Source organism: Pimephales promelas, chromosome 15, assembly GCF_988280905.1.
Source record: "Pimephales promelas chromosome 15, fPimPro1.hap1.1, whole genome shotgun sequence".
Classification (NCBI taxonomy): domain Eukaryota; kingdom Metazoa; phylum Chordata; class Actinopteri; order Cypriniformes; family Leuciscidae; genus Pimephales; species Pimephales promelas.
The window spans coordinates 12,873,568-12,885,180 of record NC_142783.1 but is presented as its reverse complement, the minus strand read 5'-3'; the positions used below and the strand labels follow the sequence as shown (position 1 = coordinate 12,885,180).

The 11,613-nt window shown below is 39.3% G+C and overlaps 1 protein-coding gene across 1 annotated transcript in view; it reads right to left on the bottom strand.

Moving 5' to 3' along the window:
- Window positions 1–5,941: 5,941 nt before the first annotated feature.
- Window positions 5,942–11,613, bottom strand: part of sec23a (Sec23 homolog A, coat complex II component) — a 32,514-nt gene continuing 26,842 nt past the window's right edge. Inside the window, exons 19-20 of the mRNA XM_039673846.2 lie at window positions 7,332–7,397; window positions 5,942–7,176 (exon numbers count right to left, since the gene is read on the bottom strand). Of these exons, the coding sequence (XP_039529780.2) occupies window positions 7,087–7,176; window positions 7,332–7,397 (156 nt within the window). The 3' untranslated portion in view covers window positions 5,942–7,086. The remainder of the gene's footprint in view (window positions 7,177–7,331; window positions 7,398–11,613) is intronic.

The following is an 11,613-nucleotide window of genomic DNA, read 5'->3' as shown; positions in this document are numbered from 1 at the left end:
TATACATGCAAATACATTTAAAATGATGAAGTCTTAGCCTACTTACAGGTTGTGGCCCAACAACTGATGCCTCTGGTTTTAAAGTTGGAATGCTTCATGTTGAAAAAGTTTCTTGTTAAATCCGGCATTGAATTCGTGGAGATTCTGGAAGCTGTTTTTCGTAAAATGTGCAGCACAGAGAGCTATGTCATTTTCAGGAACATAATCAAACATAAATTGTATCCATTGTTGACGAACTACAAAGTTCAAGGGAAGCCTGAACACAGAAGACCGGACAGCTGGCTGAACATAACACACTTTCGACGAGTCGCAGAAATATGGCCATGCCCTTTTTTGCATATTCCGGAGGGAGGGACGATGTAAATGTGTGGGTTAGTGACGTCTAAAAGCCGTTGTAGTCCCATTCGAGTCATTTTTGTAGGCATTAAAGGGTTAGTTCACCCAAAAATGAAAATTCTGTCAGTATTTACTCACCCCCATGTTGTTACAACCCCGTAAGACCTTCTTTCATCTTCGGAACACAAATTAAGATATTTAAGATATTAAGATCGCTCCTGCATACAGTCCATAGGCTTCTTGAGGGACTGGCTCTTGCTGTCCACGAAAAGTCATTAAAGACATCGTTAAAATAGTCCAAGTGACCACAGGGGCTCAATCTTAAGTTTATCAAACGACGAGAACACTTTTGTGCGCAAAAAAACAACAAAAATAACGACTTTATTTCAACTATTCGTTTATTTCTCCCTCTGCGTGAGTCAGGTTACTAGTTTAATAGCGTAAGCTTCTGTTATTGTACGTCACACGCATCACACACACATGACCAGCGTCGGCCAATAGTGAGCCTACGTGTGACGTAGCTCTACGCTATCACGTTGACTGACTAGAGGCGCATAGAGAAGGAAGTGAATAGTTGAAATAAAGTCGTTATTTTTGTTTGTTTTTGCGCACACAAGTGTTCTCGTCGTTTGATAAACTTAAGATTGAGCCCCTGTAGTCACTTGGACTATTTTAACGATGTCTTTAATGACTTTTCGGGGACAGCAAGAGCCAGTCCCTCAAGAAGCCTATGGACTGTATTCAGGAGCGATCTTAATATCTTAAATATCTTAATTTGTGTTCCGAAGATGAACGAAGGTCTTACGGGGTTGGAACAACATGAGGGTGAGTAAATACTGACAGAATTTTCATTTTTGGGTGAACTAACCCTTTAAACTTCCTGATTTTTAAAAGACGAAATCTCAGGTTACATTGAATTTTCAGTGCTGCAACTTTGCAGATATTGTTCATGCACCAACAGCAACATTACACACTATTTAAAATGAAAAAAGACATGACATCATTATTTTTAGACGATAGAGGTATCATTTTCAAAAACTTTCACTTTGAAAACTAGTTTTCAAAAGTTTGCATTTTCAGGCCCCCAAAACGCTGTCGTCATGTAAATGAGCTGCCAAAACGCAGAAAAATGGTTTCCGTTTTAGTTGAAAATGGTGTTTTGTGAACAGACCCTTAAGCCTGATTCAAACAGGACGATTTTAAAATTGTCGGCCGATTTTTTCAAACCTGAGAGACCCCACACACGGCGATAAAAAAAAAAAAAAAAAAAATCACAGGTCTAACAGTTTTGGTCGTAGTGTGTGGTGCGCTGCCACTAGTTAAAATCAACACATCATACACGAACCGATTTGACTCCTGAGCATTCCCAGGTCAGACAGAAAATCCCGCGAAAACTCTCAAGGTCAAACGTAATTCCAGAGTTAACAATCATTGTAGTTTGTTTTTAAGCAGAAAAAAAAATGTTATCAAAAGAAAAGGCGATGGTCAAAGAAGTGGAGACAACACGACCATGGACTATTTTGATTTCGCCTCGTCACCTCACATTCTGATTGGCTACACGCTACAGTCCACCGGCTTCGTGCTTCTTTGTCCCCAGGGGACGCCACACACGAGGAGAAATAGGGCCAAAAAAAATCCAACATGTTGGATAACCCCGATTTGAGATCGGAGCGGTCCCGAAGTCCTTCCGAGCAGACGACAGCAGTCTTAACACACCACACACGGCAGGAATATTTGTTCAGATTATTTTACGATAATCGGAGCATCCTTAAGATTCATGTCGGAAGGGGTGAATCTGGGCTAAAATCGCCTAATTGTCCTGCCGTGTGAACCAGGCTTTAGTGTCAGCCAGTTATCACAGACGAATATTAAAGCAGCGTAAAAGTAAAGTCTTGGAAGTCAATTCTGGATTAAATTCCCTCAAATAATTATATGGCGAAAAAGTAACCGGAGATGCATGGTTGCCATGGAAACATTGACCGCAATTTATTGCCATACAATATGGTCTTTTTTATTACATGAAATAGCTATAATTTAAAACCTTTGAATAACACAAGGGAGAGTTCAAAGTTAACATGCTGCAGGCTTGTTTTCTTTGAAAGCACAATTAGCAGATTTGATTGCTGCTCTAAAATGCAAGGAGCTGAATTTGTTTGAGTTTTTAGAGAAAAGTAACCTCTGAGGCATTTGTGGTAAATTTAATAGTAGTGCTTAGGTTTAGTGATATGAACAAACTCCAAACTGAGTGGATTAGTGGCTCTATGGATGGATGAGTAGATGGATGGATGAGTGAGTCTATGGATAGATGGATGAGTGGATGGATTGTTGAGTGTGTCTATGGATGAGTGGATGGATGGATGAGTGGATTAGTGGGTCTATCGATGGACGGGTGAGTGGATGGATTGATCGAGTGGGTCTATGGATGAGTGGATGGATGGATGAGTGGATTAGTGGGTCTATCGATGGACGGGTGAGTGGATGGATTGATCGAGTGGGTCTATGGATGAGTGGATGGATGGATGAGTGGATTAGTGGGTCTATCGATGGACGGGTGAGTGGATGGATTGATCGAGTGGGTCTATGGATGAGTGGATGGATGGATGAGTGGATTAGTGGGTCTATCGATGGACGGGTGAGTGGATGGATTGATCGAGTGGGTCTATGGATGAGTGGATGGATGGATGAGTGGATTAGTGGGTCTATCGATGGACGGGTGAGTGGATGGATTGATCGAGTGGGTCTATGGATGAGTGGATGGATGGATGAGTGGATTAGTGGGTCTATTGATGGATTGGTGAGTGGATGGATGAGTTGGTCTATGGATGAATGAGTGGATGGGTGAGTGGATGGATGGATGAGTGGGTCCATGGATGGATGAGTGAGTCTATGGATGGATGGGTGGATGGATGAGTGGGTCTATTGATGGATGAGTGGGTCTATGGATGGATGAGTCAATTGATGGATGGATGAGTGGGTCTATGGATGGACGATGAGCGGATGAATGAATGGGTGGGTAGGCCTATGGATGGATGGATGGATGAGTGGGTGGATGAGTGGGTCTAAGGGTGGATAAGTGGATGGATGGATGGATGGATGAGTGGGTCAATGGCTTGATGAGTTGCTGGATGGATGGATGAGTGGATGAATGGATAAGTGGGTCTATGGATGGATGGATGAGTGGGTGAATGGATAAGTGGGTCTATGGATGGATGGATGAGTGGGTGAATGGATGGATAAATACTGTAGATGTATGGGTGTAGATGAACTTTGAATTAATATGTAGCTTTCTTTTTAACACTTTTTAAGGTTGTTTCAATATAAACACTACTTTAGTTAATGAAATACAGGTTGTTGTTGTTTTTGTTGGACTGTAACAAGTTTAATCTACCATATTTTTACAGCAATGTTCTGGCAATCACATCTACCAAAATTATTTCCCTTTTCCCTTTAAAAAAGCAACATTTGTAAATTTTTCAAATAACCCCATAAAAGCCCTTTATCCATGGCAGTAGTGTTTCAGCACTTCTGATGCAGTCAGATACTATCTGTCACACTATTTTGTGAAATTGCTGTACTAATAGAATCACAGATAAACTATATGCTCATCCTCGTGTACAGCCTATTCAATCTAGACTCTAAAGCAACCAGCTTAAAAGACAGTTGTCCTGAATACAAGGACAAAATATTAGCTTCTTCAAAGGTTATTTGAAAGACCTGATAATATTACCTAGACAGATAATATCTGCAAAAAATAATAATAATAATAATAATCACAATCTGCGATCATTTATGTAGGCAGGCAGGCATCTCAAACCTGCTTGTGGTTAATATGACATTATATGTTCATTCAAATATGAGGCTGCCTTAAGTTTGTTAATTTATCAAACATTCTCAGTCTACAGATATTTAGATCGTTTCAATCAGCAAGCAATGCCTTCATTTTTGTGTAATGAGTAAATGTTCACCCATCTGTGAGAGGCCAGTATGTGTGGGTTAATTAGCTGGATCTATCATGCCTAATGAAATGGAAAAGTGAAACACATTGACCCAAAATCTGTAGCACTGAATTTCTTCCAGTGAGCAATTGAGATTTTATCAAATTTATTGAATAATTAAAGTGCATATTTTGTACCAAAATGCAGCAGATCCTTGTCAATAATTAATGGAGCATTTCTGGCAGGAGTTAAGATAATTCTCAACCTCTCTGGAGGATGTTACAAGACGGCAGGTTTAACAACACTCCAGATGTGGTTTTGGTAGAGATGTGTCTTCATTTGTGTTAACAAGCGTGAGATTTCATATTTTATAAGTAAAAGATTGTTTTCTAAGATCAAGTCGGTCAAATCAATGAGACGGTCATGGAATAACAGCAATAGTTTGGGAATATTGTCTGTGGCAATATGCTTTGTGTGCTAACCTGCTTGCATTCTGCACCACAGTGCTTGTAAAATGCATCAGGACACCAGCCATGATTTGGGTTTTTATTGCTACAAAATCTCTATTTTTCATGGAGAGACAGAGAGCTCTCAAATACACATTGATTTCTATGTACAATTGCAATAAGAGACCACAAAGTCACGATATCCAACTACTCTCGTCTCCGAATCATCATGTAAAGCATGTTCTTCGGACACATTCCTTTAGCATTTGTTATGCAACTTTGGAATTAATTGGCAGAGAGGTAAATATTACTAAATTTAAGAAAATAATATAGTAGTCTACAGGAGGAGAGTACAATTTACAATTGTAGTTAAGAGACTTTCACAGCCATTGAGCTGAAATCAGCGTGAAAAGAGTTTCAGAAAGCATTATAGGATCAAAATATAGATGACATTACATTGTGCTCAGGGGGGTGAAACTAATATCCTTTCCATACCGGTCTAATGCAGTTGAATTTACTAATTTAATAAGCATGAAAATAAAGTATGCATAGGAAGACTGATGAGAAACCTTAACTGGGAATAACACGATGAGTTCTGAAATAATGAACACAGAAGGCATGAATCGGTAATTGTCTCTCCATAAAAATCTGGATGGACTGCTGTGAGAGATTAATCATTTACATAAAGCATTTAAAAGAACAATAATTGCAGTTGAACCAATGCTCTCTTAGTTAATTGCTGCTCCCATGTGGTCATCAGTGAAAACAACCACACAAATGCTGTCAATGGGCTAGTCATTTTTCTTTAAAGCAAATATCTGAGTCTTTGTGTTGGATGTAGACCGTGCTATCGTATTTCATGATGGTGTAATGCAATTAATAATTGTGCACACTAAGCCAAACTCTTGGGGAACATGCAATAGTTGCGCTCTGTTAAAGGAATATTTCACCCTCATGTCAATCAAAGCCTATATGGAAAAAACTAACTCGGAGATGACAAAACCTCAGCGTTCCACAGATGCAAGTCATGCAGCTTGGATTGACATGAGGCTGAGAAAATGATGACAGTGTTTTCAACTATTCTTTCATTGAAAATAGAGACACACACACACATAGGCTTCCATGTCTTTTGAGACTCACAAGATGCTGATTGAAAGGCAAGCGTGACAAAGAAAGAATAGTTTTCAGTTTCCAAAATTCAAAATTTGAACAATGCAGACCAGCTGGGATCATGAAGCTGGTTTTATTAGAAACAAAACATACAATACTGCTAGAATTGGCTCATAAATATCAGAGCGACAGACAGAAAGGCAGCTTATAAATTCCGCAAGTCTGTGTTTGGAACGGGCCACTCAACCTTGTGGTGAAACACAAACCATCAATAGCAACGAGACGAGAGACGCGCACAGGTTCTAAAAATAAGCCATTGTTCTGCGCTGCTGGCTAGAGGCGGCGTTCAAGCTCTCATGTTTAATTGGCTACATTGGCACCGCTTTTACCTTCCATGACTAGGAAAACAAAAGTATCTGAAGCAGGTGTGCTAAAAAGAGCTAGATTCACTCCCTCCGTTCAACAAAAGGTCTCATCACAGAGCTTCACACATGTAAACATCAGAGTTCAGTCAAAAAATGTACGTCCCATCATTATTTACTCACCCTCATGTTGTTCCAAACCCGTATGCTGTTGTTATTTTTTCTCTCCATTTAAAGTATCGCTGTCGTTTCTGCCACAAGAAAAACAATCAAATAATCGATATGACTCATTACAGGTTTTCTGAAGCCGTACGATAGCTTTGTAAAAGGAACAGACCAAACAGATATTTCATGTCTAGCTTGCAAAAATGGTGCAAAAAAGCCATCAACCAAAAACGGCATTGTTTTTTGTTTGTGTAGTAAGCAACATATCATGTTTTTTTGTTTTTTTTTTAATTTTGGAGGAAAATACTAGACTGTGAATTTAAGGGAAATGCTGCTGACTAGACAACTAGAAAGTTATCATATGGCTTCAAAAAAAGTCCCATGACAAAAAAAAAAGGCAGCATATGGGTTTTGGAATGGCATGAGATTGAGTAAAGAATGAGTGAATTAAAACTGTGTAGCCACTTCACTCACTTAAGTAGATAAATTCATTCTGATTACATCAGGACAAGATATTTGTTTCTGTTTCATACTCAACATGTAGTGTTATGAGGATGCGGTGTTTGCCATTTTTTGTCACAATTAAATATTAAAGAATGAAACTTCCATTCACGAATGACTTTTTAAAGGTCTGGGCTCCATATTTGGAAGATGGGAAATAAACTGAGAGCAGTGCCAATGTAATCCTGCTGGCTGTGTGTTACTGACAAAAAGATTGACGATTGAAGGCTCTTAGGCAGCGCTGGAAACTGCCAGCTTTTTCAGATGATCCATAAACACCTGAAGACTCACGTCGTCTGTCAGAATGGGTGCGCCAGACTCCTACACAAACACAGGAAGTGGGATTCAAGCAGCGGCGGTGAATATTAGAAAAAAAGACGTTTACATAGTTGTCTAACAACAGCTCGTTACAGTAGACTAATCAATATTCCTCACAAAGGAAATGTTCTTGTGTCGGTAAGATATACAGCACTCACCTGACCCCATGCATACATGTTGTTGTGAGTCTGAGAAGGATTCACTTTGGAGAGGAGGAAACGAGCCTGGAGGGAAAGAAACATAAATCGTGGTAAAATTTCAGACCATAAAACCAGTGTATTAATATGCAGAACAGTTGCCAAGTCTCAATGACCCATTAAAGTCATTTATTCACAAGCAGCATTTAAAAATCCTCCAGGGCGAGTTTCTCAAGCGTAGAAATTGACTGAAGAGCTGTCAAAAAAACTGTTTTCAAAGTAGCACCTTCCATTTGAGCTGTCATTTATCAAGGCTTCAGAAAATGGAGGTGGTTTTGTAAAAGCAATTTATAAATATTAGCACTGACTATCTGATCTAAAAATTACTGATTCAAACTGTCATTTGCCATTTAACAACATGGCTCTTTCAAACCAAATCCATTATTTAAAAGAATTGATAGATCTTGCTGTAAAAATCGGTTGTAAAATTGCCGGTAGGCCTACACACACACAACATCTTGAACATCTATCTTTGTGCGGACATTAATTGACACAATGCAATCTCTAGCCGCTTACCCTAACCTTACCTATCACAATTAAGTGCCTAACCCGAACCTTTACCATGAACTTAATTATAATCTTACGCCTAAAACCAAGTGTTGACCCTCAAACAGGCCTTTAAAGGGGTCTCGGAAATTGAGGACCGGCAAAAATGGTCTAAAACTCAAACTGGTCCTCACAAAGATAGTTGTATAAGTACAGCGCGCACACACACACACACACACGCTTCGGGTTCTCATGTGTGCCCAAACATCAGCTGAATTCCATATTTAAGAGCCAAGTGCACTTAAATGTTGGCTGCAACACAGCCAAAACATCTTTGCGTTTTTTATGCTGCTTGGCAACCATAAACCTCCATCAGGCTAATGAACTAGATTACTTGGCAGAAGAACTGCTTGTTTGTTTGGGTTTTCTTATTATAATTAATCAATTTAACTGTTTATTGTAAATGGGCATCTTTTATATTGTAACTGTTCCTACCATTCCATTTAAGAAAAAGCATTAATCCACCATGGTAGTGTGATTTTTAGCACAATTAAAAGGATACTTCAGGATTTAGCACTAAGCTTTGTATTAGTAGGAAACCTGTAGTATTTTCAAATTACCATGATTTCCACCCTCATATCCCCCTGAGACGAGAGATTTATGTATTTTTTGTCTGAAAAAAATCCTCAGAATGATGGAAAAATCGTCATTTTGCATCATCAAAGGATTTTTTTGTCAGAGGCTAAAGACTACAGCCACTAGTAGGAGCCGTCCCGCATGTTTTCAACCCGCCCATAGTGGATGGGATCTCATTTACAGAATGTACACATAGTGTCAACTATCTTTTTTTTTTTGGAAGCTAAGCTAGCAGGCTTTTGTTCTGTGGAGAAAGTTGTAGGTAGGGGTTACCATTCATCCTCTTTTTCCCGGACACTTCCGGCCGGGAATTAAATTGCTTGATTCATATGGATTTATTTTATGTTGTCTTTATGAATGTCCGGCCACTCCTCTGTGAGCGATACAAGACCGGTGCGTTTCACAGTTGTCGCTCATCTGTAATCACTCCACCGGCCTGCGCCGTTCCCTCGCGGCCCTCACTCGTCCTGCTCGCCACAGTAAACATAATGAATGCCGACGTAGAACGCAAAAGCGGAATCCTGGACATTTTGGGTGATCTCGAAACACATTTTCAGGGAGACTCATCACAGAGACTCACTAGCCTAGACTTCTGCGTACCTTCTAGAGACTACTGCGCTCTGTTACCGTTAGGCGTGGCCTCCTAGGGCAGCGAAGCAAGTGCATTCTGGGAGTTGTTGTCTTTTATCCACATAAGCCAAAAATGCTTAAAATCTAGAAAGCTTCAAATTTAACATAATTTCATATTTCTTCTACATAAAAGATCCATTTTAAGTACACATTCATCTTCCCAGAGGTGAAGTATCCCTTTAAGAGGGTTCTGTTCCAAAACTTTTTGACAGCAATTTAAGGCATCCTTTGAGCACTCCAAATATGAAGGCTATGTTAAAAAAGTAAGCAGAAACATTATGCTGACTAAAATCTAAGGCGTGAGGGAAAACCAAAAATGCATTGGGGAAAGATTAGCAACAATGTTGGTTACACTTTATTATAGCCCACTTTAGACATTCTAGTAACTATAAGTAACTTTGCAAATTCATGTCAACAAACTCACTAGAGTATTAGTAGACTGATAGGTTAGGGTTTGGGTTCGGGCTATTTCATCTATTAACAGCTCTATTATAAATATATTTGATTAAATGCCTAAAAGTATTGACAATCTAATCCAATCTAATAAAACTATCTTTTATCTATTTTACCAAAAACTGTGCATGGCTTGGCAACCTGCTAATGTCAGCTCAACTTATCAACTTAGTCGAGGCTCTCATGTGTTTCATAGGAGTAGTGCAGAGTTGCTGCCAAGTACAAGTAGTATTTGTAATCAGTCACTTTTTAAGCTTAATTTCTGTAAGAGGGCACCTTACAAGGCAGCCGTCCATGTAGGTTTTAAGAACAAATATCATATTACACAACAGCTTTATTGCTTTATTTAATTAAGATCATACAGGTCTGTGAATATTAAAGGGTTAGTTCACCCAAAATGATAATTCTGTCATTTACTCACCCTCATGTTGCTCCAAACACTTAAAGAGCACAAATGAAGATATTATTATTGAATTCGGAGAGATTTCTGTCTCTTCATTGAAAGTCGGTTCACACAAACCTCTGACACTTCAAAACAACTCTTCGGAAGAGACAAGATTGCATTCAGGCTTTTATTCACATATAAACATTGATCAGTGAACATAAACAGAAGCTCAACTGTACTTGCTTAATTAGCGAGAACAAACCTTTTTATATGTAAACAAAAGCCTAAATTAAATATTTTGATCATATAATGCGATTAAAGATTTGGGTTGAAACCCCTCAATTCATATGGATTGATTTTACGATCCTTTTAAAGCATAAAAGGTTTGGATCAACAGACTTTCAAAGGAGGAACAGAAAGCTATGAAAAAATTTCTTGGCGTTCTTCTGAAGTTGAATAAAAGTGTTATTTGTTAAGGGCGAGTAACTGATGACAGAATCTTCAACTGTGTGTGAATAACTATTTTAACAGAACACATGAGCAGAGCGGAGAGCGCCTTTCTGAAGATTCTGTTTCGCTCGCTCAGGGACGCTAACGCAACCTAGAATGCTCTTTGTGATATGCTGGTTCGAGAACATGTGAAATAAGCAATAGGTCTAAGATTATGGAGTTTTTTGTTTTAATGAAGTTTGAACCATGAACCTTATGCATCTAAAATGTCTAAGTTAAGAATGAAGAGGAAGAAATCAAAAGGGATTGTGGAGAAACTGATTTAGCAAAAGATTAATTTAGTGCATTTTGCAACCAAAATTTGAGAGTATGCGACTGAATTTTACAATTTTACCCAGTAAATTTGCCCTTTCTTTTACACATTAAACGCGGAAGGGGTGCATCAATGAAACCGAAATGAGAGGCAGGCCAATGAGTGTGACAAGAATAGAGAATGGACACTGTAAGTGGCTAATGTGTGGAGGGGGCGGGTCCTAGAGGTAATCAAGTGCGCGCAATTAAACGTCTGTGGGAAGGAGACGGAGACAAATATCACAACCATAGCCACCCACAGATGTCTGAGCAATGAGCAAGCGATCTATCAACTCGTTCTTCTGACCTGTGAGTCTACAGTATGACAGTCGAATGATGACTCAGAATCAGAGTGGCCAATGTGGAGAAAAAGGCCCAAACCCACCATTTTCAGGCAGACTGGCTGCACGAATTCAGCTGGTTGAGGTACTCCATGAACTGCGAATGTTGCAGTCACTACCTTGTTGTAATGGAACTTTATTGGCCAGAGCCCCTAATGTCTACATACATTTGTTAAGTATTGTTTGTAACTGAAATGACCAAAAGGTTACTAAGCACTAGGCTTGCTACGATAGTCGGTGTTACTGGTGTTCAGAAGCAACACCGGTTACATCTCTTGCCCACCACGGCACCGCCCCCCATTTTCAATTTGATTTTTTTTTTTATCATTAAGTTCAGATAGAGAACAGACACAATTTTAACTGAACTTGACTGCTTAATAAATCGTGAGCCGAACGAGAGTCGCCGCACAGATCAGCAACAGGAGTCAGGTTTGATTCATCACATAATTTCAGTGAGGAGCTGACTGACAAGGTGGCTGTATCATAAGTGGGAGAGCTGTGGAAATGATTC